We start from the raw sequence: 27,692 nt of genomic DNA on the forward strand, positions 1-27,692 counted from the left end.
CATATATATATATATATATGTATGTATACGTATGTTTGCATATGCTTTTACCGCGCGTTTATGCCAGTTGTTGCTTTTGTTTTTGTACGCACTTTCACTGAAGCATCCTCAGGCGCGCGCTTCTCTTTCATATTCATATTTAACTACATTTAATTAAGTAATTATTTGTTTAAAATATTTTTTTTTGTTTTTTTCTCTTTTCTTACTTATTTCATCTCGCTTCGTACTGTATAGTATGCACTTAAAAGTTAACTATATTTATGTATGTATATGTATAATATATATATATAGCTAAGTAAGTATACTTAAGTAAATAGCAAACGTTTCGCTGCATTTCGACGACTATTCAGTGTTTTAATTTGTTGCTGTTTTTTTATTAATAAATTTCATGTTAATATTTCGGAAATTTGTTTGCTGCTTTCTTTTCGCTTTTGTATGTGTGTGTGGTGGTGGTGTGTGTGTGTGTATATATAAAGTAACTGCAGACATTTACAATATACATATACGAATATGTATGTATGGGTGTATTAATAATTATTATTTACATTAACTAACAGTTGGCGGTGTATGCGCGTGTGTGTGTATGTGTGTGGGTGTCTGTAACACATATTTAAATTACAGCTTGCACTTGAATATGCACTTATTCATAAATTAGCCAATTTATTAGCAATTATTTAACCTTTCACACACAGTTTTGTTTGTTTTTGTTGTTGTTGCTGCACTTTTACGCTTAAGTCTAACTTATATCTAAGTGCTTATGCAGTTTATGCATTTATTTGCTCACTTAAGTTACGTTATTAGAAAAAAATTACACTTAACGCATTTGTTTATTTTGTTTACTTTGTTTGTTTTTGTTGTTGTTTTTTGTTTCTGTTTCACCTTTCAACTGGCATTTTGCATTATTAAATTTTCATATTTCCATCACACACTTAGAGTTTTGCATTAATTTTTGCTGTAAGTGTGTTTGGTTGTCTAACATATAACTGTACTTTGCAAAAAAATTTTAAAATTTCTTGCTTTGCTATTTTTCCATTGAAATTGTTTACCACTAAAACAACTAATTTAGCGATAAAAGCAAATTTAACTACGTAAAAAATATTTAATAAACAAACTTATGGGCAAAACGAAAACATAAATGCACTCTATTACGCAAACGCTACTTGCACTTGCAAATTATTTAAATTTATTTAATATTCAAGTAATTTAATTTAATTAGTTTAGTTTAAAGTAGTGCGTAAACTCATTTATGCTGCCATAGAAATTTATTCATAATTTTTATTTTAATTTCTATAACACAAACAAAATAACCACAGTGTTGTTGGTATTGTTGCATGTACCAAAAAAATTGTTATTTATTTTTGCAATTATTTTCAATAATTAATTTAAAGCATTTATTAAAGTACTAAGCGCAAGCTGCGCTAGGAAACTCAACAGCTGTGAAAAGTTGAGTGCAAAGTGTGCGAAATTCGCAATGAAAAACACTGAAGCGTGCAAAACTATGAAATTTGGCAAAAAATTGAAAATATTAGAATATAAAAATAGTGCTTGAAAGTTAAAAATTTATAAAATATTTAAAAAAAGGAATAAATATAAATATAAATAGTTTATTACATATCTAAAACACAATAAATAAAAAAAAACATAATAAAACACATAATAAACTAAACACAAAATATAAGAAAGATAGATGTATGTATAATAAAAAAAAGAAAAAAAAAATTATATAAAAAAATATATACGAATAAATTTATAAAAAATTAAAAAAAACATTAATAAAAAATTTCAAAGATATACATATTTAAAATGTATTAATAAAAAAAATAAATATAACAAAAAAAATTAAAAATATATACTAATAATTTAAAAATATATTAAAAAAATTTTAAAAAGTTATATATTAAAAAAAGTTATTAATAAAAAAAAAATAGATATATAATAAAAAATGTATAATAAACAAATAAAATATACAAAAAAAAAAAATTAATAAAAAGTGCAAAAAAAATAATTAATAAAAGATATATATGATTATAAAAATGTAATAAAAGAGTACCATAAAAATTTACACAAAAATTCACAAAACCAAAATAGTAATTAACGATAAACGTTTAATAAAAATCAATTTTGAATAGAAAATTTCATTCTCTTCTAAATAAAATAAACACAACACCTTTTTCGACAACTCTTCTTTGTAGCCAAAATAAATGCCGTATAACTTTGCACTCTACTTCTCTACGGCAGCACATTTTTAGCTTAAAGCAAACGGTTTGCATTTGAAGCAAATATTAAAGCTACAAAAGAACATTACATAAAATTATGTTTAAAGCTGAGAAAGCTCTTAAAACGCGAGATTTTGAAAAGTATTTTGAGCGGCGAAGAGTTTAAATAGTATTCTTTAAGCTTTCGGAGATAATTTTTGGAAAGCTTTTAGTAAAAGCTCATTTTGGTGAAACTTCCGAACTCAAAAATTTGTTTATTATATTTTTCTCAGAATATTAAATATTATTTATAGTTAAGAAGAAAAATTATGGAAAGCTTTTAGTGAAAGCTCATTTATGTGCAATTACGGAACATTATTTATAGTTAAAAGGACTTTTAAATAGCATACACTAAGTTTTTATGAGACAAAAAAACTGTGGAAAGCTTTTGGTGAAAGCTCATTTAGGGGAAATTGCCTCACAAAACATTATTATTTATTATTTTTCATTTCAAATATCAAATCGACATAACGTGTAATTAGAGCTCGAATGAAAGCAAATAAGCTCAGTTACTTACTAAAGCTTTCGCTCAGTAGCTCACTAAAGCTGCAGCTATAGGTGGTATCATTTTAAGAAAAGTCGAAAAGTAAAGAAATTTATATGCATACACATACAAATATATTAGTTTTAAGAACAGTACCGAAAAAATTTTCATTTCTTAGAAAAATAAAGAAGGCATATCAAAATTATCATTAAAAAGCGAAAGCTTTCGAAATTTCGATAATAACTCGCTTATGCTTTTAGAAGTTCACACAAAGTTTTTTGAATTGAAATTTAACCAGTGCGTTACTTGTATCAGTTTTTACATTTTCGAGCTTATAGACGCCGAAAGCTTTACACAATTTTTCTTTTTTTTTTTTTTGAGATTTTGTTATTTTTTGGAATACCTTTTTATACGAATTTCAATTAAGCCAAAAATGTGCTGCCCAGCTGAAGTTCACTTTGTTTTGATGATATAGATTTTGTTTAACATTCCAGTTAAGCTTTAATTAAGTATTCAATTGTTGTTATTTATTTCACTTTCACTCAAATGTGGCACTTCATTGCTAAATAATAACTCATATGCTACAATAAACGGAAAATATTAATAAAAAAAATAAAAAATATTGCAACCTAAGCAGCAGTAACAGTGTAAACGAAAATTCTTTTAAAAAAAATACTAAAAAAAATGTATTTGTTATTTAACGAAGTGAAAGCTCAAATAAAAAGCTTAAGTAACAACGTTGAATTTTGTATTATGAACGCTCATAAAAAGCACTTTCACATATTTTAGTTTGAAATTGAAGGTGTGTAATACTTAAGAAATTTATGGAAGCGGCGGTTCATCACAATTTTTGAAACAATATTTTTTTCTTGTTCAACAAACTTGAACTAATTTCGTAAATGCGGTGCTGTCTTGAACAAATGCAAAAAATAAGTAATAACAACTTAATTTTCAGAACAGTTTTCTGGTAATTTAAAATGCTGCGAACTGAAAGGAGACATATGTACATATGTAATAATTTATGTATTTATATACTATATACATATATACATACATATGTATGCATGTTTATGTATATATATGTACATGTATGTGCTTGGTGAGAGAATTCTTGATTTTTTGCATCTAAAAAATAATCTTTGCTTGAAAAACAAGTCTAAATACAAAAACAATTTTTATTTTATTGTAGGAAAATATTGATTTTTTAAACAAAAATTTTATTATATGTGAATATATTTACTGTTTTTCTAAAAAACAAGTGCAAAAAAATTTTTTAGGTGAAGAAATATTTTGCAAAAATATTGTAAATGAATGAAAAAAAGTATTTATAAGAAAAAATATATTGATAAATATATTTATAAAATATTTATTTGTAAAAAATATATATTAAACTTAGAAAATTATTTGAACAAATATTTCTTTGTTAATCTTTTTTTTATTTTTCAAGGTTATGGCGAATTTGATAGTTTTTTTGTTACTTTTTTAGGTTATGTTTTGGCAGTTTTTCATAACTATGCAAAGATTTCATGGTTTCAGTTTATATATTGAAGTTTCAGCTGCACATATGTATATACACAGATAGATGCATACATAGATATATACATACATACTATACTATACATACATATATTTTTGTAGTTTACTGTGGAAATTCGATTATGCACGCCTTTGCAGTTTTTTGTGTATGTTTTCTTTTCTCCTTTCGCTTGTCCTCACTACGCCGCTATGCTACCTAATTAATAAGTATTTAGTAAACTTGGCAGCTGTTGCTTCATATTCACGCTTAAGTACACATGCACTTAATTGCATTTAGCTTCTTCTTACTATTTTCTGCTTAACATTTTTTTTTCAATTTTTTATTTTTTATTTTATTTTTTGCTTTGTTTACAGTCGAAAATATGGTTAATGGTGATGCCACTGTCACAGCAGCATGTGTCGCAGGCACGCTCATACACTCGCACATACACACATTTGAAGTTTCACCGCTTGGCGCTGCAAAAAAGCCAGTGGTAAGGCCTCAAACTATAAATGAATAACGGTTTCCACTGCCAATATTTTTAACACTACGCTAACTACTACTACTATACTTGCAACATTTTTCGTTAGTAGCAGATTTTCGTAAAATAATTAATTTTTTGTAAAATAATATAAAAAAATTAAAAATATTTTGCTTATATACTTTAATTATATACTAAAAGTTATAAAAAATGGCAACTTTCAAATACGTTGTTTTTTTATGTTTTTGTTGTTGTTGTCGTAGTTTTCGCTTTTCGTTGAATTTTTGATTTTTTTTGTTTCGTTGGGTAAACAAATACAGTTAGTTGGTGTGGCATAAAACGCATTCAATAAGTGCAAATATGTAATGCATGATTGGGTGAAAAATTCGCGTGAGTGAGGAGAAGTGCGCGTGAGTAAGTGTATATGAAATTAATGAGTGCGTGAGTGTGTATGTGAGTGAGTATGCAGAAAGTACAAAAAAAGTGCGTGAACTGCAAATGGCAAAGAGCAACTTATGGCAGTTGCCTAAAATACACACACATACATATATACACTTATGCATATGGAAAAGTGTTTGTAGCTGCATATGTATGTATGTGTGTGTGTGTATTTTGAAAAATAATCAAAATTATTTATACAAAAATTGATGCAAATTTACTCACACAAATAATTGGTATGTTGCCAGCTCCACATATATGTACATTGCATATACAACCGATGTTGCCACCCGTTGCAACTGCTGCACTCCAATTATTTAACATTTTGCAAGAGAAATCGCATAACGGCTTCTGCTGTTGAAATTTCAGCGCCAATTTGCTCATGTGTGTGTGTGTGTGTGTGTGCGTTGCATTGCTAGCATTTACAATGTATGTGTATGTATGGTTTTTGTGTGCACGTATTGTTAAGTTGACGGTGCTCATTTTGATTTTACTCCACTTTTGTAAATTTTTCGTTCATGTTGTATATTACTTATTTTTTTAAAAATAACACATAAAAATTTATAAAACATTTCGTTAAATATTTCTGGCTTGGTTGTGTGTGTGTGTGTGTGCGTGTGTTTCGTTCTTTTATGCACGCGAAGACATTACTTTTCTAATTAATTTTTTTCGCTTAGTTGCACGTGTTTTGCACTTTTACGCGACACACACACACTCTCTATATGTCTCTCCCCTGCCTCCTCACACTTTGTAAATTATACCTATTGTATAACGGTTTCCGTTCACATCACTTTCTATTATGTTGAATATTTATTTATTAGACGATTATTTCGCGTATGACACGACGATTCCGTGAATTGGGCGTTGACGAGTATTCACCCTCGAAACTGTCATCGTAACTCAGTGACATGTGCTGCTGTGGTGGTATCACTTCATCCTGTTCCATATGCTCCATATTATAGGGGTTGGGTAGGCCGCTTACGTCGTGATATGGTGAATCTGCGAGGAGAAGAGCAAAATAAACAAATTTAGGTGGTACAGTTGTATGGGTAAGGGATGCAATTTACTATTAGCTGCGCTTAAATATAGCATTTGAGTAGTTAAAAAGGATAACAGTAATAAATACATACATATGTACTTAGAAAAATTAATATTATTAGTAAAAAAAATCAAAAAACAAACAATTTTTAATTAAAGTTAAAAAAAAAATAATTAAAATAAAAAAAAAAATAAAAATAAAATTAAAAAAAAAAATTAAGTTAAGGAAAAAATGAATGAAAATTGAAAATAACTTAAATAAAAAAAATAATTAAAATAAAAAAATTATGAAACAAATAAATTAAAACACGTTAATTAAAATTTACAACAAAAGTAATTACAATAAAAAAAAAATTAATTGAAATTTAAAGAATTAACTAAAATTCCAAAAAAATTTAAGTAAATAAAATTGAAATAAACAAAAATTAAAAAATTAACTTAAATTTAAAATAAAAAAAATAATGAAACTTAATTAAATTTTAAAAAATATAAAATTTGCGTTTTTGTTTTAAATTAATTTGATATCTTTTTTTTTGAAATTTTAACTACAAACTTTTGAAATGTTTTCTATATTAAATGGAATTGTTGGCATAAAATGAGAAATATTTTACATTAAAATAAAATTTTTTCGAAATAAAATCTTAAAATTTCTGAGCAATTATTTATTTTTATTAAAATTAATATAGATAAAAAAATGATTAAGATTAAAAAAAAATTAATTACAATTTAAAAAAATTAATTAAAGGCAAAAACAAATTACAAAACAAAAAATAACACAATAAAATTAAAAATTAAAACAAACAAATTAATTAAACTAATTTAAATTAAAGAAAATTATAAAACTTTCTAATAATGTCTATACTATAATATCTTTATATTAAAATTTTAAACAAAAACTTTTTAAATGTTTTTATAATAAATAAAACTTGTTTTCAAAAAAGAGAAATAATTTGCATTGAATTAAAATTTTTTCAAACTAAAATCTTAATACATATGTATATGTATGTATGTATGTCTGAACAACGATTTATGTTTATTGAATTAAAAAAAATTAATATAGATAAAAAATAAATTATTTCATTATCGTATATCATTTAAAAAAGTAGATAAAACTAATTAAAATACAAAAAAATAATTATAATTAAAAAACTTATAATTTCAATAAAAACAATTAATTAAAGTTAAAAAATTACAACAAAAAACAAAGGAAAAATTTGTGAAATTGTAAAAAATTAAATTAAACTAATTAAAATTGAAAAAAATTAATTTCAAAAAAAAAAATTAGTTAAAGTTAAAAAAATTACGACAAAAAGGTAAAAGGAAAATTAGTAATTAAAATTAAAAAATAAAATTAGATTAATTAAAATTAGAAAAAAAATTTGCATTTTATTTTAATAAAATCATTTGTGTTTCCTCTAAGAATATATTCATGTTCATTGTTTCTTTGTGCGATATATAGTATGTACATATCGTCACCTAAAGTGCAAAATAACGTAACATCACTTTTCATAACTTAACAGGCGAAAGAAAAACGATATAATAGAAACCACACATATTATAAAATGGTTATATATTGGTTGTATCTGATAGCAGAAGCTGATAATTTTATGCTGCAATATGATGTAGAGAATCATACGTTATAATGCATTTTAGGTGACGACATACATACAAGTATAAATAGTCACTTAGTAACGGGGCATATAAAATTTTTGTCGCAATTACAGCTTTAATTTATTTACAGTAGATTGAACTTGGATTACACACTCGTAGACCAATTATAGGGTTTATGTCAAATCAGCTGTCGAAATCAAGACAAGTGTTTGACATTTCTGAGAAGTATGTATATAAGAGCGATGAGACAAATTATTGGCTTAACGCGTAGTTAATTAACCAAAAACCTACATATATGGGCAGTTCTAAATTTGTGAAAAATCTCTTCAGGAATCCTGACATTCAGAAAAATCATTATAATTAAATAACTCATTAGAAATTCCTACTTTTTCCAATGCTTTTTCGAATAAGACATGTGCTTTGAAGCTGTTGGATCACTTTTGTAGGGAAAACGAACATAAGGACATGAAATGTAGCTGAAGTTATTGGAATTAAAGCGGTGCTATCGTATTTTAGCTAAAAACTTTGGATTAATTTTAGTAAAATGTGATGATATATGTTTTAGAGTTAGCTGGTAAACGTTTTAATTAATTTTATTTAACAAAACAATCTGCATAACTTTTTAATTAAATTTTTTTTTAATAAGAGTCAAGCTTTACAGTTATCTGGTTAACTTTTTAATTAAAAACAAATATTTTCTTTAAGAAAAAAGACATTAGTGTTATCTAATTAAATTTTTGTTAAAAAAATATTAAAAAAAAAAACAAAAAATATTAAAAAAACCAAAAATATTAAAAAAAACAAAAAATAAAAACATAAAACAACTCTAAATACAGAAAAACTTCAAAACATATTCAACTTCAAACTAAATTTTATGCACATAACCGCCTTTTCTTGCTCCTAATTTAAATATTAAATAATGGCATAAAAGTCAAGAGTACCTTAACTAAAAAATGTATGTAAATTTGTGCATCTAATGTTTAAATTAAAAATATGATTTTTATAAAAACAATAATCGACAAAATAATTCGCAAATGTAAATTAGCTATTTTTGGTTCAATAATTCGATCTCAGGATATTAGTGTAATTCTTGCAATAATATTTAAATGTCTGTATGTATGTATGCATGTGTAATTGTGCGTATAGTGTGTTTACATGTCGTTTCAAAAATACAATACAAACTTACTTCAGGCGCTCTCCGTTAGAGCGTAACATCCTGTATTATATCCGCTTTACGTATGCAAGCATTAATAGATAAAGAATAGGTGATAATATTTATAAATGAGTTAAATGCACAAAAAGCTTTGATTCAAATATTTTACGCTCAAATAGTTAAAATATATATTTATTTACATATGTATGCATGTATGGGTGAATATAAGACTACAAGTAGCAGAAATTATGGGCTTCAAAAGTAGCTAATCCTTTTGTTGTATTTAGAAATATAATAAAGCAAAGGTATATAATAGTTTTAAATTATATGTACATATATGTATATATAAATATATGTATATATATATATATATATATATATGTTACATAACACATTTAATGTATGTAACGATAATATATAATATATTAGAAGAGTTATCAACCACACAAAGTTGTGTTGATTATTTTCCTCAGTAAGAGCCTTTATATACTTGTATCTATGTATATAAACATACATATTATATTAGGATATTAATTGGCATATTTTCCAATCTATAAAAAATTTCATTTGATACTTCAGTTCATTATATGCTCATACACATCCATAAACATATACAAGTATGTGAATGTGTATTACGGAAGTAAATGCAAACGGAAATGTAATTGCTCATGTTTCTGAGAAAGCAGAAACTGCCGGTTACGTGTCATATTACGCACAGAAACATGAGAAATTTTACACTAACAACAAGCATACATAATATATATATGTATATTTGCAGCGCTTTGCTTCTATGACAGAGATGTATGATTCGTGTAACATTTTTAATTGGAATACCAAATGTTCGTTAGCATGGCAGACTAATCGAAATTGTTCCCAACACACACATACATACTTATACAGATTTTTAAATGTAGAAATAATTGTGAATAAGAAACAGATCAATCACGCACAAGTGTAGAGGCCAAAAATCAACAAGCACCCCTAATGTTCGTTAGTTCGAAAATTAATTTTGTGTTAATTGCAAATATTTTATAGAAAATTTTGTTGATAAAGTCTTGTATGAAATACTTTTCTAGTAATGGTGAACTAGCATGTGACATTTCAAATATAAGTATTAATATAATAGAATATTCACTCAGTGAGGAATGTGATTGCTTTTACTTTTGCGGGTATCATGTGCTGCAATAGTGGTAACGTTATTAGTTTTCTTCTTATTTTTATTATATTTAAGTTCAAAATTGACCAAGACAGGCTTATTAAAATTTTTTGAAACTGTTACAGCGTTTTTTATTTTCATTTGAAGTTTCATTTCGATATTTGGTTACTTTTGTTTGGTAGCTGCTTGTTGAGGACACAATGATATGTTGGTATGCTGAAATTCAGATACGAGTATATCAAACAGCAGCCGACCAATATGAGAAAATCTCGACTACGATTGAAAAAAAAATTGAAAATTGTCGTACGACATAACTTTTAGCATTTACACATTTATATAAATTGGAATCTGTGTCGCCAAGTACAATATTCGGTTCGGTTTTAAAAACTCTTCTTATCCGAGAACACCGCATAAAATTGCACAGAATTTTTCAACAACAAAATGGAAAATTAAATTGCTTACAGAGATACTATATGTGTGCAAGAGAGGGCAGAGTAAAGTTTTGTAAAACTCTGTAAAATTGTTGTACAAATTCAATCATTTTGGCAGCAGCGGCGCTGTTTGTGGAACTGTTGAGGTTCAGACGCCGCAAACAACAGCATTTAGCCAGTGTAGATGTAACACAGGTATTATAAAATCATATTAGAATAAATATCATAGGCAAAAAGTTATTTTATTAGCCTCGATGAAAATCTAGCTCTAAACAGTAATTGAGTCCCACCGTAAAGCAACCTAATATGTGCGGAATCGGCCGAGCCACGAAAGGCAAGAAAGTTTTTAAGCGTTGAGACCTAAAACTGCTCAGCTACAGAAACAAATATTTCAACAATTAAGATATTGGAATACTAAATTAAACTTCAGACAGGAGAAAAGAACTGCTAACATTTCCATTCAGGATTTTTAATAAGAATATAACACTAGTATATGGTGGAAGACTTAATCTAGAATCCCATTGAAAATGCCCCAAAGCGAAAAGTATAAATTGTTTCTGAACCGACTCTGACTTGTCATAATGGATTTGGTAACTAGGGTTCCGTATAAAAGAGCCATATTCCAAAACAGGTTTAACCAAAGTTGTAAAAACTCATTTGGTACCATTTGGTTTTAACAAAACCGAGAATACCTTTTGCTTTCGAGACTATGGTGTTATTATGAAGACTAAAATTAAGCTTAAGGTTTACAGTAACTCCCAAATCGACTAAATTATAGTCTACATCTACTAATTAACTATAGACTGGCATACTCCAACCAACAAGTTTTGCATTATAACTAACAACAATAATAATAATAACAATTTGATACAAAAACGAAAATACCAACTACAAGCTGGCATAGTAGAAATATCATGATCAATACCTTAGCACGAAATGGAATTCGTACAAAAAAACACGTTTTAAACTGTTCTTAGAGATTCGTTCGATTGAACTCTTTTTCTTGGAATTCTAAATACTATACTAATAATAATAATATTTATATGCTTAAATATATTCACCGGCTTTACTATGAACCAAAAAAATTATATATTTTTATAAACTTTGATATCCGTTTTTCATTTTCTGCTGTTGAACTGGCAAATGTACAAGTATGTTGCTGAACATTGTTGCAAGAGAAATGAAGTCAAGATAAAAACTAACCATATGAACCAGTACTAGTATTTCTAATAAAATTTTAGTTGCTAAGAAAAAGCGTAGGTTGATTGGCAAACAAATGAAAATATATCTATATGTATATATATTATGTTTAATATAAATATAAATATTTTTCCTGAGCAACTAATGAAACTCAACATTTTTTTTAATATATTTGCTAATTAATGCGTTTGGCAAATACAAAATCCCTAAAACAAAAACTATTATTTTGCATATAATGAAAATTGAATAAATTAGGAATATATTTATATGTATATAAAAGATATGTAAAAACGCAATATTAAAAAAATATGTCATTAATTCTTCGTAGAGGCAATATGGCAAAAACCGAAAAATAAAATTCAAAATTTTTGAAAAAAAAGATAAATAACAAAAATGCGAAAAAGCAATTAACTGATTCTAAAATATTAGTTTCCAAATTTTCTCAATTTTTTTCAGATTAAAAAGTTATATTAATATTTTAATATTAAAGCTGAGGATGTTAGAGATTAGTAATTTTTTCGGTTAAAATTAAGTGATTTGGTAAAAATTGCTGCAAGGATTATCTAAACAATTTTGAAAAATTAGATTTTTGTATAAAAAACGCTGAATTTAAAAACTAGTCTTTTGAAACAACATTTTACCTTTGGTTTTAAGAAAATTCTATCTAAATACTTTGCTAAATTTTTATTAAAAAAATTAATATAGACGAAATAAATATATTTTATGAAACAAATATTGTAGGAAAGCTGAGAAAAGTCAGCTTGGTATAAAAATTGGCAATAAAAAAAATAAAATAGTTGAAGTTCATGGATAAAGAAAATCTATTGTACGAAGCTTGCTAAAAAAGTGGAAGTATTTTTTTTTTTTTTTTTTGAGATTTAACGACCATTTTATTAGCGCAAAGCAAAAAATATGAAATATAAATATAATACTGGCAAAAAAAATTTAATAAAATGAAAATACTTTCCATATCTGAGACCAAAAGCTACTAATACTACTTTTAAATTTGCCCACTACAAGAAAAATATAAAAATAATATATCAGAATTGCAGTTGCTTACCTCATAGTCTACTAGTGTGGGCTTAGTGTGTTGGTCTTGCCAGTTGACTAGTTGACTAGCTGGTTGACAGGCAAATGAATTTATTTGCGGACAGCAAACATCAATGAAATTATAATCACAAGGAATTTAATATTTTATATGTGCGAGTGCGGGTGTGTGTGTTTCGGCTACGAAATGCTACAGTATACACAAATGGTGCCGACAATATAAAGCATGTCAAACAAACAGATTCTCTACTACAACTAAGCAACAACTGACGCGACTAAAACTAAAACTGACGAGATGGAAATTCGTCGTTGACGAGGATGTGAAGATGTGAATTGCTGGCTTTCGAGCTAATTGGTGCTTTTTGTGATGACATTTTTTAAAAAATGTATGAATACAGTTATACGAAGCAATATAAATGGCTTTGTGCTGCGCGAAGTTAGACAATCTCAGAACTGCTGTTCGGAGAAGAAAGAAGAAATCAGATTTGAGATAAGAAAGAGCTAGATTGTGTTTAGTTACTCAAGGTATGTGGATACTTGAAAAAAAATTTCAGACTTATTCGATTCACTACGTCTTTGCAACTAGTACTTCTTTTGCTATTGAAACACTTCTCTCTCTCACTCTCCCCTCTCTTTCACTCTCTCTAAAACTTATTGGTGAAAGCAACAAATATTAACTGAGTTGAATTAAACAGAAGAGAGCATGAGCATACCTCTCTAAAGCGACATAAGCTGGTAGTTACTGTATGTCTGCTGAATTATACCAGTCTTTTGCATTTATAGCAGTTGTCTGTTCGATTCATTACACCAAAAATAAAGAAGACAAATTGACAGACCATGAACTATTGTTAAAGGCAAATTTTCTGTATTTGAACAGTATATAACAAATCCAATTTTTATCAATAGAGTTTAAGGTTCTAAAACTAACAACTGACCTGTTTCTATCGTCTCAACGAATATGAGAATATACTCTCATATAAAAATATACAAATATAGGAGAATACACCCTTAAGAACTTAAAAAACTTTATACTTTACTCGTACTCTTACATAAGTGCACCTTATACACCGCTTTCACTCCTCGAAGTGCAGAAGCGTGAATGTACCAAGTAAAACAGACACTTGATTTATTATTTAAGCGATTCTTTGTACCAACGCCAACACCCCAAACAAGTTGCCACGCATGATTCGTGTCTGCTGGTACAAGTCACATGACCTTACAAGGCCCTTGGGTTCGGAAACAGCAGACAGGCGTCTTAGAAATTCATGAATGTATTCCTGCTTCACCTTAAAAATGCAGCCTTGATTTGAGTTCAACACAATTGAAGCATAATAGAATAGAGAAACTAGTTTAATTTTCAAAACACAAAGGTTGAGCGGCACAAACACTGGCACATTGCATACCCGAAGGCATAAATTAGTATTTACTTGTTTAGCAGCAGGCGATTCAATTATGCAATCCTTTTTCTTTATTTTTCCCTTTTCATCTTCAATTGTTTGTTGGGCTTGTTTTGGGTTTCATGATGGTAATTTTATGGAATCGTATTTAAATGCAAAACTACAACTTAATCCTATCAGCTACTTGCTTAACTTCATACGATTTACTGTGAATAGGTGTTTCTTTTCATAATAGGATTTCCGGAAGTGAACGCTTTTTTATTTACACTTATGTACAGATTAAGTGATAAGTAGCTTTATCCACTTTGCTTTTGAAGCGAGAATAGTAGTTGATATCCAGACACTTGAAAATGAAACTTCAAATAGAGGGAAATTTACTTTTTTTCAATTTTTTTCAAGGCAGATCTATTGGTTAACATGTCTGTGTCAAGTGGCTGATAACCAACCGAGTGTTGGAAAGATCAAGTCAGTTGTTTATGCAATGATTTAAGATTAATATTGAATAAAAAATATGAAAAATTAAACATCACAATCGACAAGTGTACGACCCAGTCTACAAGTCATATAATAGTCATGTTCGATTTGCATTTTTACTGCTCGCTAGCTTTGATCACTATTTGTTAGTCAAACGATTTTGATGTGAGAGCAATAACAGTGTTAGCGAGCTGAATTCAAGGCAAGAGAAAATGTGTTTCGGAGCAGGTTATAATGCCAGCAGCACAGTACATACATTTGTAGAAGAGAATAAGAATGGTCAAAAATTCACAAATGAGCAAGCAAAGTAATGTTGATTATATATAACTGAAATACGACAAAAATTAACTGAAATACGACAAAAATTAGCTTCCATATGGTACAAAATATTTCTTTCTCAGTCACAGTTTTCAATAAACCCAGCCTACATGTGTGGAGGCACACGTCCTAAAAATTGGTAAATAACTTAATTGAATGTTTCTTTTGAGTGACATAAGCTAGTTAAATTAAGACGTCGTGATAATTCAACTGTAAAATTCTGTTTCCAATTACATACTTGTAAAATCTAATTCACTTGAAGAGGGTTCTAAAGGTTAGCCAAGAAACAGACACATACATTTCTTTACGGCGGTGGATTTGTTGAGCCTTTGAACTGAGCTGAGCATGCAAAGCAATAGGAGACGACATAAGTTATGCAAGTGCTTTGCTTCATTGAAATGTGGATTTCTGGTAAACAACAAAAACATAGAAAACCAAAATATATAGAAGAAGAACAAAACAACAACAACAACAAAACAGATGCAAACAAAGCAACCAAAATAAAAACAGCAACAAAAACCAAAGCAAAAAATAAAAACACAAACAAAAGCATAAACAAAAACCAAAGCAAAACAAAAATCAAAGCAAAAAAAAAAAACAAAAACCAAAACAAAAACTGCAAAAAATTAGCACAAAAATGTAAATAACAGTGAAGGCATTCAAGCACCAACGACACAACAGCCGCACCAAAAAGCACGATAGAGCAGTCAAAGTGGTAAAATAGATATTTGCCAGCGTGTCAAATGACAGTTAGAGCATTGTGTGCGCGGAGTGCGTAAAAGTATGTGGCATGCCTCTGATAAGAGCAACAGCCACGCCGGCAACACCAAAATAAAGTAAACAAGAATTAACAGAAAAAAATTGCGAAAATAATACAAGAAAGGGTTCAAACAATGGAGCGATAGACATGATTTCGAAATTCGAAAGCAACCTGTGGGAAATTGAAATAGTAGAACAAAGGAAAATATAGAAAAAAATTTAATAAACAATAATAAGAAAGCATAATTATAAAATTAATAATAATAAAATTATTATAAAATTAATAATAATAAAAAATTATGAAATATTTAAATTAACAAAAAAAAAAATAATAATAATTTTTAATAATTGGTAAAAAGAATTAATTTACTTTTATTTCAATGAATAATATTTTTATAAACCGATTTTACGACTAGCAACTAGTTTGTCAATAAATTGTTCCTGACTCTTATCTGGGAGCACAGGAAAGCAAAAATATATTAAGGTTTAGCAACCATAACAAATGTTGAGGAAATAATTTTGATTTATAAAAATACCTCGCTTTAGTTTATTTGAATAAAAACATCTTGATAATACCACCTACAGACTAATGCAATATTTTTCAAAAATGTTTTTTGTGGATTATTTAAATGTTTTATAGTACCTACATATATAATTAGAAAAGCCTTCGTATGTATTAATTAAAAAATGCTAGTATAAAAATATTACTTTACAGTAACGTACTAGTTACCGACTAGTTATTTTTGGATGAGTTTATTTGCTAATATATTTTGCTATTTACTTAGAAAATGTGTTCAGAAAAACAATTGTAATATTATTTTACAAACTAGTTACCGACTGATTATTTTCGGGTTAGTTTATTTGTTAATATATTTTGCCATTTACTTAGAAAATATGTTAAGAAAAACAATTGTAATATTTTTACAAACTAGTTGCCAACTAGTTATTTTAGGCTGAGTTTATGTTTTAATATATTTTGGCATATCGGTAGAAACTGCATGAAGCATTCAGTGAATTTGCAATATCATAAAAACCACAATTCAATTATGAAATTGTTTAAATTTTTTTTTATCACCTACATGTCCTACATGGCAATGCTTACAAACTTGCTAAAACACACATGAGTGTTGCTGCCACTTCTGATATCGTTGTTAGCAGCGACGACGATGGCGCCGGCAAAAGGATTCACATGCAAAAGACCACTTAAAGTGGATTTATGCGTTTACAGCACACAAAAACAAACAATGAAAATTACAAAAAACAAAAACAAATAAAGTATAGAATAAGAAGAGGCAATCAGTACAAATCCACTGTGGCAAAGCACAAAAGCACACGGACGGCACTACGTATACACATCAGTCAGACAGGCTGCTGTGCGCCGCCACTCATATGCTGCTGCTGGATAAGACGCTTATCCGACAACAGCCACAAAGAAATCCCTAAATACAGTGTCAAACATATACAAATGCGCACATTTGTATGCATGCGAGTGTGTGCGTGAGCATATTTTGATAACTCCATGCACATTTAGCATTTATCTAGAAGCGTGTATTTAGTTGTCAAGGCGGCAATGTAAGAGTATGCGTGTGTGTGTGTATGCTTTTATTTGGCTTTGTTTTTCACTGCATGCATAAATTCATTCTCAATTTGTTTACATTTCGACATTCACAAAAATTTACTAAAATGGTTTACTTCTAGCTTAGCATAATAATAACGAGAAATTTGCATAGGACTTTCGCGTTCGCCAGCTGACTCTCTGAATTGCATTGGTTGCTGTTGGCTGGCTGTCTGACGCACTAGTTTCTAGCACCAACACACTTGCATATACATATGTATGTAGATACATATGTTTGCTCCTCTAGCCTGACACTGATGGTGTTGGAAATCCCTTTTTGTTGTTTTAGCTACACTTAAGCATTTTACCTACAAACACACACACTCCCAAATAAACATACAAATATTTATGCGCACATAAGTATAGTATGTCAACAATAGTGCTCAGTTCAACTATGCAGTGCGTAAAAGAGAGATTTTCGCCTAAAAATACACACTTTGCAAAATTTGTGCTTAAAATAGGAGAAGCCTTTTCTTTTTAATTTTTTATTATTATTGTAATTTTTGGCATATTTTAAATATTTTACTTATTTTCTTTGGTTCTTTATCCTTTTAGCGTTGGAATAAAAGATTCACACGCTCAACAATGATGAAGACATGTGGCATACTCGTATCCCTCCCCTAGATTAACCCTTAGACACACCCACCGATAAATGGTTATGCAAATTAGGTGTAGATTGAAAATAAAGCAGAGGCTTACAGACGTAAAAGAGTAAATCTGCAAGAGGCTAGCAATCAGCGATTGGTATGCAAAGTGTTGTGTTACAAGTATTGGAAAAATTGGTTAAATAAAAAAGTGCTGAATTTTGAAAAATAAATGGAATAAATGCTTGAACTACACGCTCTATAAATGTATTGTATGTATGTATGTGAGTATGTTTGTATATATGCATGTGTGTATATAATAAAAGATTCTACTTGCTACGCTCTGACACTCAAGTCGTCAATTTTAATGACATCTTGCTGAGTATGTGCCACTTTTCTCCCGCGACTTTCTGCAGAGCTCACGGCTGTATAGTTTTCTGCTATAGAAATGTTTTAACTTGTTTTTTTCAGCAGCTCTCAGAATGTAGAAACCAACCTCTATGTTTAAACTGCTAGACTGCACAAGCTATTTCAGCTGAGACACCTGTTGAGAAGGCTGATTTTTTAAACGGACGAAAGCACGACTCAGTATTAGGTCCACTATTATGAAACCTCATATATGACGAGGTAATAAGAAGTCAGCAACCAACAGACGTGAAACTATTCAGAAAATTTCATAGTGGTAGCAGTGGCCAAGCAACTAGTCGAAAGAAATAAATGTAATGAGTGCTTATATGTGTGTCTGGAACTGGCAGAGCACAAACCAGAAGTTTTACTCATTAGCACCACGAAGGTGAAAGAACGAAACGAGCTCACCATGAAAAGGATATATCAAACAACGCTGTTGAAGTATTAGCAGGTATGCCCCTCATCGACATCCAGGGAGATTATTGACAGGGATTGACTCCCGAAAGTTTTATTATAAACTTTTAACAGAGTTATAAGCAATTTTATAAAAAAAAAATTTACTCGACCTAAATGAAAACAGAGAGAACTAATGGTGCATAAATATGTTTTATGCAAAAAGTAACTCGTTGACGGGTCATTTGGGTAAACTCGACCCAATTGAAAAAAGAGAGAATTAATGGCGCAAAAATATGTTTTATGCAAAAAGTAACTGATTGAAGGGTTACTTGGGTATACGGGTCTCAAAAAATCGAACTTTTTTGTCTTATTCAATTATTCTGCAACACCTCTGGATTATTGCCATAAACTTTCAAGTTGATCCGAGTAATAGCTTCGGAGATACTGCCTTGAGAACTTGAGCCCTTGAGTCTAGCTGGGCTAAGTGCGCCGTTTTTAAATACGTTTTTCTCGAAATTGTATTCTTGAAGTCGGTTGGCAAGATTTCTCGAGAACTACTCAACTGATCTTCATGAAATTTTACACAAGTCTTTGAGATATTGAAAAATGTTGAAAAAAGCTTATTTTTTACTCAAGGAAACCCATGTAAACTATGCTTGGGAGTTATATTAGGTCCGATCAAACATAATAGCGTTCTCCGACAAAATTGAAAAATGTACTATACTGAGATTTTTCCACTCTAATCTCAACTGCTGATATATGTAAATTATACAGAATAAACGAAAAAGTGAAGCTTATACTCGTTAGAATGGAGTCCAGTAGTGTGACAGGTGTTTCCTGCCCATGAAAAGATATTTTCGATTATTCTAAACACAATAAATTTAGAAGAAAAGAGAAAAAGGTGTTTAAGGAGAATCGATTGGACTGAATAATATTTAAGAGAAAAAAGGGTTTAAGGAGATTCGATTAGACTGAAAAATATTTACTTAGGAGTTCGAACTAAATATTGACTAATGGAAAGCGTGGCGAGAAATATCATTACCAAAATGGCACAAGCAAGAAAAACGTTTTTTAAGAAACAATAATATATTGCGACAACAGAGGGGAGAGCTTTGCTGAGGCAGAGTTCCACAAATTCCGTATAACATATGCGCGAAACTCTTCAAATTGCTAGAATGAGGCGACCCCTCCAGCAGAACAATGCGCTTATAAATCTAAAAATACTGTTTCTTTAATCAAAGATAAAAGAAATAAGATAAAATAAAGTCCTTCGGCTGTTCGCGTAGAGATAAGCACTCATAATTGTTTGTGTTGCCACCGCAAGGGGTTCAAGTAAAATATGCCAAGCTCACAAGTATATAGTATATTTACATAACCCTGAATATACATAAATGTAAGCACATCGTTAAGGTGACTTAATGCGGCATAAAACAGGCTTGTAAGGTTTCACCTGAAAAAGCAACTATACACATACATATACACACATGCATACATATCAACTGTCACACAATAGAAAAGCAAACAAAAAGCAAACAAAAAACAAATAAAATTAAATAAAAAAGAGCACATAAATCTTTGCACATTCTTCAATGCAACAAAAGCGTACTATATGTAAACGCTAATTAGGCATGTATAACGGTTTTAGTGAAAAGAAAATGCCGGCAAAGCGCCTACAAGTAGACAATATGCCTATGCAGCATGTAAATATGTGTGTGTGTGGCACATGTATGACAACATTGCGCTTTTCACAGCACTTCAAGGATGAAACACTGCAATAGACTAGGTACTAGACACAAAAACAAAACAAACAACAAAAAAAAAATGCAAAAATGAAACAAAATGCTTGCAAATATGTGTAAGTGTGTGCGTTTTTGAATATGAGGTTTTTTGCAATTGTGTGCGTGTGTCTGCAGGACTATATCTTCCTTCAGCTTTGGCTGTTGTAGTTGTGTTGCTTTTATTTCAGTCTGCTGTCTGCGGTTATCTTGCCACACATGCTTTATGGGCCGCAATTTTTGCTCGGTTTTAGGCAACGCAGGCTAAAGTCACAACACAAGCACGCATCTAGGCGCAAATATACAGCCGCAGACACAGGCATGACTGAAATGAAGCTTAAGCTGAATGCAAGTGACAGCAGACATACAAATATATGAACTTGTATACATGTGTATTTCCCCATACATATGTATATATATAGGTGTTTTATACGCAGCATACATTCAAGCCTTTTGTTTGTGTGTTTGTGCTGTATCAACACTACCAGCGCCACTCGTATGTGGCAGCGTGAAAAGCTCAAAGTTGCTCACTTGTTAAGTTACTTGTTTTTATGATTTCTCTCTGCTGTCATTGCCGTTATTTTTGTATTTATTTTTTTAATATTTTTTTTTTACCTATCTCGCTCCTCTTTTTCAATGCGTTATTTTGCATCTTAATGCCGCAGTCACTTTTTTCAATTCATTCACATCTCCATGCATAGATTTGCGTAGTGTTGTTATTGGCGACATAAAAAATAGGCAAACAGCCGGTGTAAGGATAAGCCAGGCAAGATGGACGAGCTTGGCATCCATAAGCGAGCGCAGCTACAAGCGTTGGATCAGTGCGCTGCGCTTAGCTCGATTGTGCAAGAAGCACTGCTTAACTGTGCAATAAGCTAACGGATAGACGTATGCAAATGTATGTTTCTTATAGCTGTAAATATGAACAGACACAAGCACATACACAACCGTTTTTATGCGTGTATGCTTGCACGCAGGATTTGCTCTGTTGTTCGGCATGCCTGCTTGTGGCTTTTGCAGCTTCAGTATTTTCATATGAACATGCTTGTTGCTTGGGGTTCGACAAAATCTTGCGGAAAATGTATACAAAGTAACAAAGAACAACAACATGTTTGCTTCAAAGGCAACACAACAATGTGGACAGGGTCTGGATGCTGAGTGCATACCAACAGAGTCATATGTGCACATTCAGGCCTCAATTGTGCGGCATAGCTTTATTACCACAACTGGCCTAAGGTGCTGGATATTTCTTTTACCAGCAGTACATATATGTGATAAGTATGTACATATATGTATATCCTGTAGTGGAATGTATAAAAATGCTTTACTGTCAGCTCTCCAAACACCATTTGTAGTTTCACTTATTACTATTCACAGAGTTATGAGCAACTGAAAGGGTCGATGACTACTCTGCAGATAAATTTTCTATAGTTCCTAGCTGGATTTGCGGAAAATTGTCCAGCTAGCGAACAAATCAGAGCCGGTACTTAGTCCTGCCATAAGTTCTGTTACAAGTTTAGGCCATTATAAAAATGAAGTATTTATAAATTTTTAATGAAGTTAATTTTATCAGCGATGTACAAAATTTTATTCGAAATGATCACCGTTTGCTTTCACACGAGCCCTCAAACGATTCGATAATTTATCAATAGCAGCAGACACAGTTTCTGTTATTATTGAGGATGCTAATCGAACAAAATATTTTTGGAGACTTTCTAAAATTCTGTGTTATAAACAACAGTCCATGTTTTCCAACTCCGACCGCAAACTGTAGCCTAATTCAATTAAATCTATTCAAATCTGGACTTCTAGACAGCCAATCAACTGCAACTATAAAACCAGGTTCGTTGCTTTTAAACCAGTGCTGGGTGCTTTTTGTCTTGCGTGTTAGAGCAGAATCTCCATCGAGATATATGATATATGTATAATACACTTCGTCTATTACTTAACTGTTTAGAATACTTTCCTAGTCGTGCCACTGTAGAATTTGCTTCAAGCGCCATGACAGAAGTTGCACAATCATCAATATCTTGACATGGATCTGGTCGATATTTCCCTTGACATAATTTTCAGTTTTCTAAGGCGATTTCGGCGAATGAGTTCGCGAACAGTTTTTTAAGCCGGAATTAATTCGAACCACGCTCGCTAAAGAACGAATTTGGAGATTTCTCTTTGTCAACAGTAAACATTTGCGAAAACGATCAATAATGCAATAAGCAAACATTCTCGAAATAATATGTTTTTTAGAAGCTCATAAATTTCAGTTGCGCTTTTTCCACACGATTTTCCTTAGCTCCCTACCATGTAACATAATTTATGGCAAGTCTAAGTAGTCAGTTACCTTGAGTAGCTAAGCAGCGTTGACTTATTTCTGAAGGCCTGGTGATAATCCTTAATAAAATAAAATTATTGCGAAAAATCACTGATGTTTAGACAAAAAACTCATCAGAAACTTGTAAACAATCAATGAAGCAATAAGCGAGCACCTCATAAAATACTTATAAGGAACATTTTTCCTCAAGGAAATAAAGAATAAGCAAGCAATAACGCTAGCTTGTAATACTCGAGTATGGTGGAAAGTTAGAAAATTAATTTAGAGTAAAATGTAACATTGCTTCACTATTTTAAAGCTTCTGGAGATATTTTTGAAACACATTAGTTGTGTAAAAAAATTTTAAATTTCGGCACTACTTTCTAGACCGGTTTTATCCAATAACAATCATAAATTAGTTTGAGAGAGAAGATTTTTGTATCACTAAAACTGCAGAAAACTTTTTCATTAGGTGTGGCAGAGGCTACATTTAATTGATATCGCATACCTCATGAAACATTCGAAAAATTGTAGCAAATCTAGTGACAGAAATCTATTTTTATCCTGTTAAAGCTGACATTAGCCATACATTAGTTGGTGTACTTTCCATATATGACACATTTTGAATTGCATAATTTTCTTTCTTCTTCCAGTAAACCAAAATACATCAAAGAACACCGTGGCATATAACTTGACAACACATTGGTGCTAATATGGGCATAAAAGTGATAGAAATCGCGGTATGCCGCCAAGATACTGAATATCAGGACTTCTGTAATTATGATAGGCATTATACCACTTTATATCAAAAACATCGGTAATTTTGTAGTAAATATATTTCTAATAATAATATATATTAATTAATATATAATAATGAAACTAAGCGGGCACCGTTTTTTAATAAATCGTCCCAATAACTCTCCAAACCGCCATATAGATTGGGACAAAAAAGGATTCGGAAATTGCAATTAAATTTCCCGGGTAGATGATATATCAAAAAAGTGTATTTTGCTAAGCCTTCAAAGACGGTCGAATCGATTGTTGATGACATGTCTTCTTCTGGACGACCTTTGAGCTCTTCAACTGATAAAAATATTTAAAAAATGTAGGATATGGCGCTTGAAAATCGTAAGGCAAGAGTTAGAGAGATGGCAAGAGAACTCTCGAGAACGCAAGAACATCTCTCGCGAGTCCCTTCGAATGGTTGTGGTGGATATTTTGGGTATGAAACATGTTCTTGCTCAACTCATCCCTCTAAAGCTGAATTTTTTTCAAAAAGAGTACCGTAAAGAGGTATCTTTCTTATGCTTGATCGTGCGAAATCTGATCTCACATTCATGGAGAGCATAATAATTACCGATGAGATATGAGTTTATGAGTTTAATATGCAAACAGTCAACAATCATCGAAATGGAGAGGAAAAAGTGAGCCGAAACCAAAAAAAACACGCCAAGGCCGCTCAAAAATCAAGGTGATGGATGCTCATTGGTTTTTCGATATTTGTGATTTGGTGCATCACGCATTTGTTCCGGAGGGATAGGCGGACAATAAGGAGTTCTAGTTCTAGTTCTAGATCCAGAACTTTAAAAAATTGTTTATTTACAATTTTCGGGTACTTTTTTATCAGAATCTATATTAATGCAACTAAACGTAATTTATGTAATTTATGCCCTCAGATTGATTTTATGCCGTATTATCAAATAATTTTATTATTTTGCTGAAACCCGGAAATATTTGCACCATAAAATATTCGGCTACGCCTTCCTGACTTGTTCTTTTTAAATACAATAATTTCGAACTTTTAAACACACTATGTATGTATATGTATAGTTGTGTGACACATTTTATATTCGCATATGTATTTCTGATCCAGTTTATTTTTTTTATTGAATCATATCTAATTAATTATACGCAATACGTATTTTTATACAGTTTTTCATTAAATGTAATCGTGTCGAATTTGTCATGTGCAAATTTATGTTCAAATAATAACGGGTTTTTTCCCAACGGCTCTGAGCTGACATGACAATGTGAAAACTACAGATTGCATATAATTAGTCTACAATATTTATAGTCAATCGAGTAATTATGCTGGCGCATAAATATACAAGTATTTACGTATATCCAGTAGCGAAATGTGAGTGAAAACGCGTAAGCGCAAAATAAAGCTTAATAACACATAAATCACCGGGCAAGTGAAATTAAAAACATGAGCATTTGTTATTTATATATTTTGCATATTCTTGAAATTTGCCATTTAAACAAGCGCCATTAAATTATTTTTAATGAGTAATGATTAAAATCACTTTTTTCTTCTTTAATTTTGCGCCAATGAATTGTGTTCACACGAAAGAACTGATATGAGAGAGTGAGTGAGTGAGTGAGAGAGGCAGTAGCAGTGGCAGTGGCTGTTAATAAACAGGATTTCGAAGCTTTTTCGCAGCTGTTTTTTAATTGCAATTATATTTATCTCGTTGTCATTAATTTTTATAAAAACATGCTGCTTTCATTGGCGCTTTTTTCAGTTTTAATTTTTTTTGTTTTGTTTTTAGATTAAAGTAAGAGTTTTCACTATCACTGCCATCAATTGTTCGAATGCAGCAACGTGAGTTCATTATGTCAAAATTGTTAATTAAATGCTGACTTATTGCTGTGCAATGTTTAAAATGTACCGTTATGCATGTTTTTAACTAAAAAATCCTATAGAGCATGTAAGAGTGCAATATTGTGACACTTAAATACTGAAATTCAAATTCAGGTATTTATAGGTTTTAAGTAAAATCCCCTTTAATGTGGAGACCTTTGCTAATTAAGCTCAGATATGCATGGCTTTAGAAGCAAACTGACCTTAAGTATTGAGTAAGCATATGTCTAAATGAAAGAATCAAAAAAAGGAAAAAGATTTTTCAGGAACAGGAAGGACCTCTTCGAGCCGTAAAAGACAGCGGCTACGCTGGCTAGGTATTGTCGTCCGAATGGATGAAAACACCTCAGCTCTGAGAGTATTCGACGCGGTACCCGCCGGAGGATTCAGGGGAAGAGGAAGACCTCCACTACGTTGGAAAGATCAGGTGAAGATAGATCTATCTAAAGTTGGAATCTACAAATGGCACCAAACAGCGAAAAAAGAACGACTGGCGCGCCGTTGCAAACTCGACTATAACTTATATATAAATAAAGAAGAAGAAGCCAAAAAAAGAATATATGCTAAGGATAATCTGTTATGTCTTAAAGGTTTCGAATAAAAGGGCTGTAATATGAGCCGAAAATTATTACTGTTAAAATAATAACATATAATAAGTGGTTGTCAATGGGTTCTTTGGTAATACATGACATATACGAGTACATTGATGACGTTACTTTAGCTTGCTCAGAACACTATGTTTCTTAGCCAGGGTTTTTCAGATCTCTGACTGAAATCAACCTTTATATTTTAGCTACGTGAATGCATAAACCATTCCAGCTAAGACACTTGTTGGGTCTAGGGATACTATTGTCATTACAACAAGTTAATATAATGAGGTATTTAATTTATTATTGCCATGCCTTTTGACGTGATTATTATGTTATTAACTGTATATGACAATTTCGAGCACAACGCTAAGTACACTCATTGACTCAGTGATTCATTATCAACAGAGACAATTATGGTGAAATAACTTTCGCTTGCTTTGACATATTTATTATCGTCTTACATTCCTGGCATACTTATTATGATTGTCGAATGTAGTTGTTATTACCTTATTAGTAAAAGATAATAATTCATAATGGAGTAATAAGACCACACTGCTTATTACTTTACACAATTAAAGTGGACAAACAGTGGGACGAGACTGAATTATAAGGGCATACAATTTTTTATAGATATAGAAGATACAGAAAGTGTTTTACAGGGAATTTTAGACTATTGGTTAAAGATAGTAAAATGCAAATACTTAAATATTTACAGTGTGTTAAAGTTGTGTTTTTGATATTTTCTTTCATTAGTTTTTGGAAAGTGTTAAGAAAAATATTGAAATATTATTTCGAAAAACACCGCGAGCGAATTTCTGTGATATGACATTAAATAAGTAGTCACAACATGTTTTCAGTTCTGGAAACCACAAGAAATTAGAAGTTTGGCACCGTAGTGCAATATAAAATTAAACTTTTTTTGACTCAATTGAAAGAAGTATTGCTAAACGAAAGCATTGGTTTTGACTTTTGAAAACCTTGCGAACGACAGATTGAGGTTTATAGGTTTTTAGGGCACTACAAAAGTAGACCGATAAGGGCAGCAAACGACGCCATATTTTTTTGCGCTCTTTTAACATTTCTCGCTTGTAAATTTTGCCCTTTCATCATGGAAAGATATACGATCCAACAATGAGTGGAAATTACTAAAATTTACTACAGTAGTCTCAACTTTAAGAACGCTGAGTTCAATTTATGGTCGTCATAATCGAAATCTCAGATTAACAATTGAGCGTCTAGTGGAAAAATTTGAATCCACTGGCACAGTACAAAATGTTTCCGTGCCATCAATTGAGGAAGACCCAAATCAGTCTCTCACACGTCGCTCTCAAGCGTTGGGCATCTCTGTGACGTCGTTGAGGCGAATTTTTTGACAAAGTCTTGGTCTACATCCATATAAGATCAAATTGACGCAAGAAATGAAGCCGTTTGACCACCAGAATTGTCGTATGTTCGTGAATTGGGTAGAACAACAACTTGAAAATAATTTGGATTTTCTTCGAAAAATCATCTTCAGCGATGAGGCTCATTTCTGGCCGAATGGCTTCGTCAGTAACCAAAATATGCGTTAATTAACAGGCAGCCATCCGCACGTACTCCATGAGTCAGCAT

General features: G+C 30.6%; 1 protein-coding gene across 7 annotated transcripts in view; it reads right to left on the reverse strand.

The window, feature by feature from the left end:
• The window catches only part of LOC120767406 (muscle M-line assembly protein unc-89), a 305,856-nt gene that overhangs the window by 11,311 nt on the left and 266,853 nt on the right, over positions 1-27,692 (reverse strand). For 5 of the 7 annotated variants that reach the window (XM_040093448.1, XM_040093447.1, XM_040093445.1 and 2 more), the window contains exon 9: positions 4,987-6,173. In XM_040093448.1, coding sequence (XP_039949382.1) covers positions 5,992-6,173 — 182 coding nt within the window. In that variant the 3' untranslated portion in view covers positions 4,987-5,991. Of the gene's footprint in view, positions 1-4,912; positions 4,931-4,986; positions 6,174-27,692 lie in introns of those variants that run through there. The other 2 variants (XR_005704691.1, XR_005704690.1) reach the window with 2 other exon arrangements.

The sequence above is a fragment of the Bactrocera tryoni genome, chromosome 2 (genome assembly GCF_016617805.1).
Source record: "Bactrocera tryoni isolate S06 chromosome 2, CSIRO_BtryS06_freeze2, whole genome shotgun sequence".
In the NCBI taxonomy this organism is placed as follows: Eukaryota; Metazoa; Arthropoda; class Insecta; order Diptera; family Tephritidae; genus Bactrocera; species Bactrocera tryoni.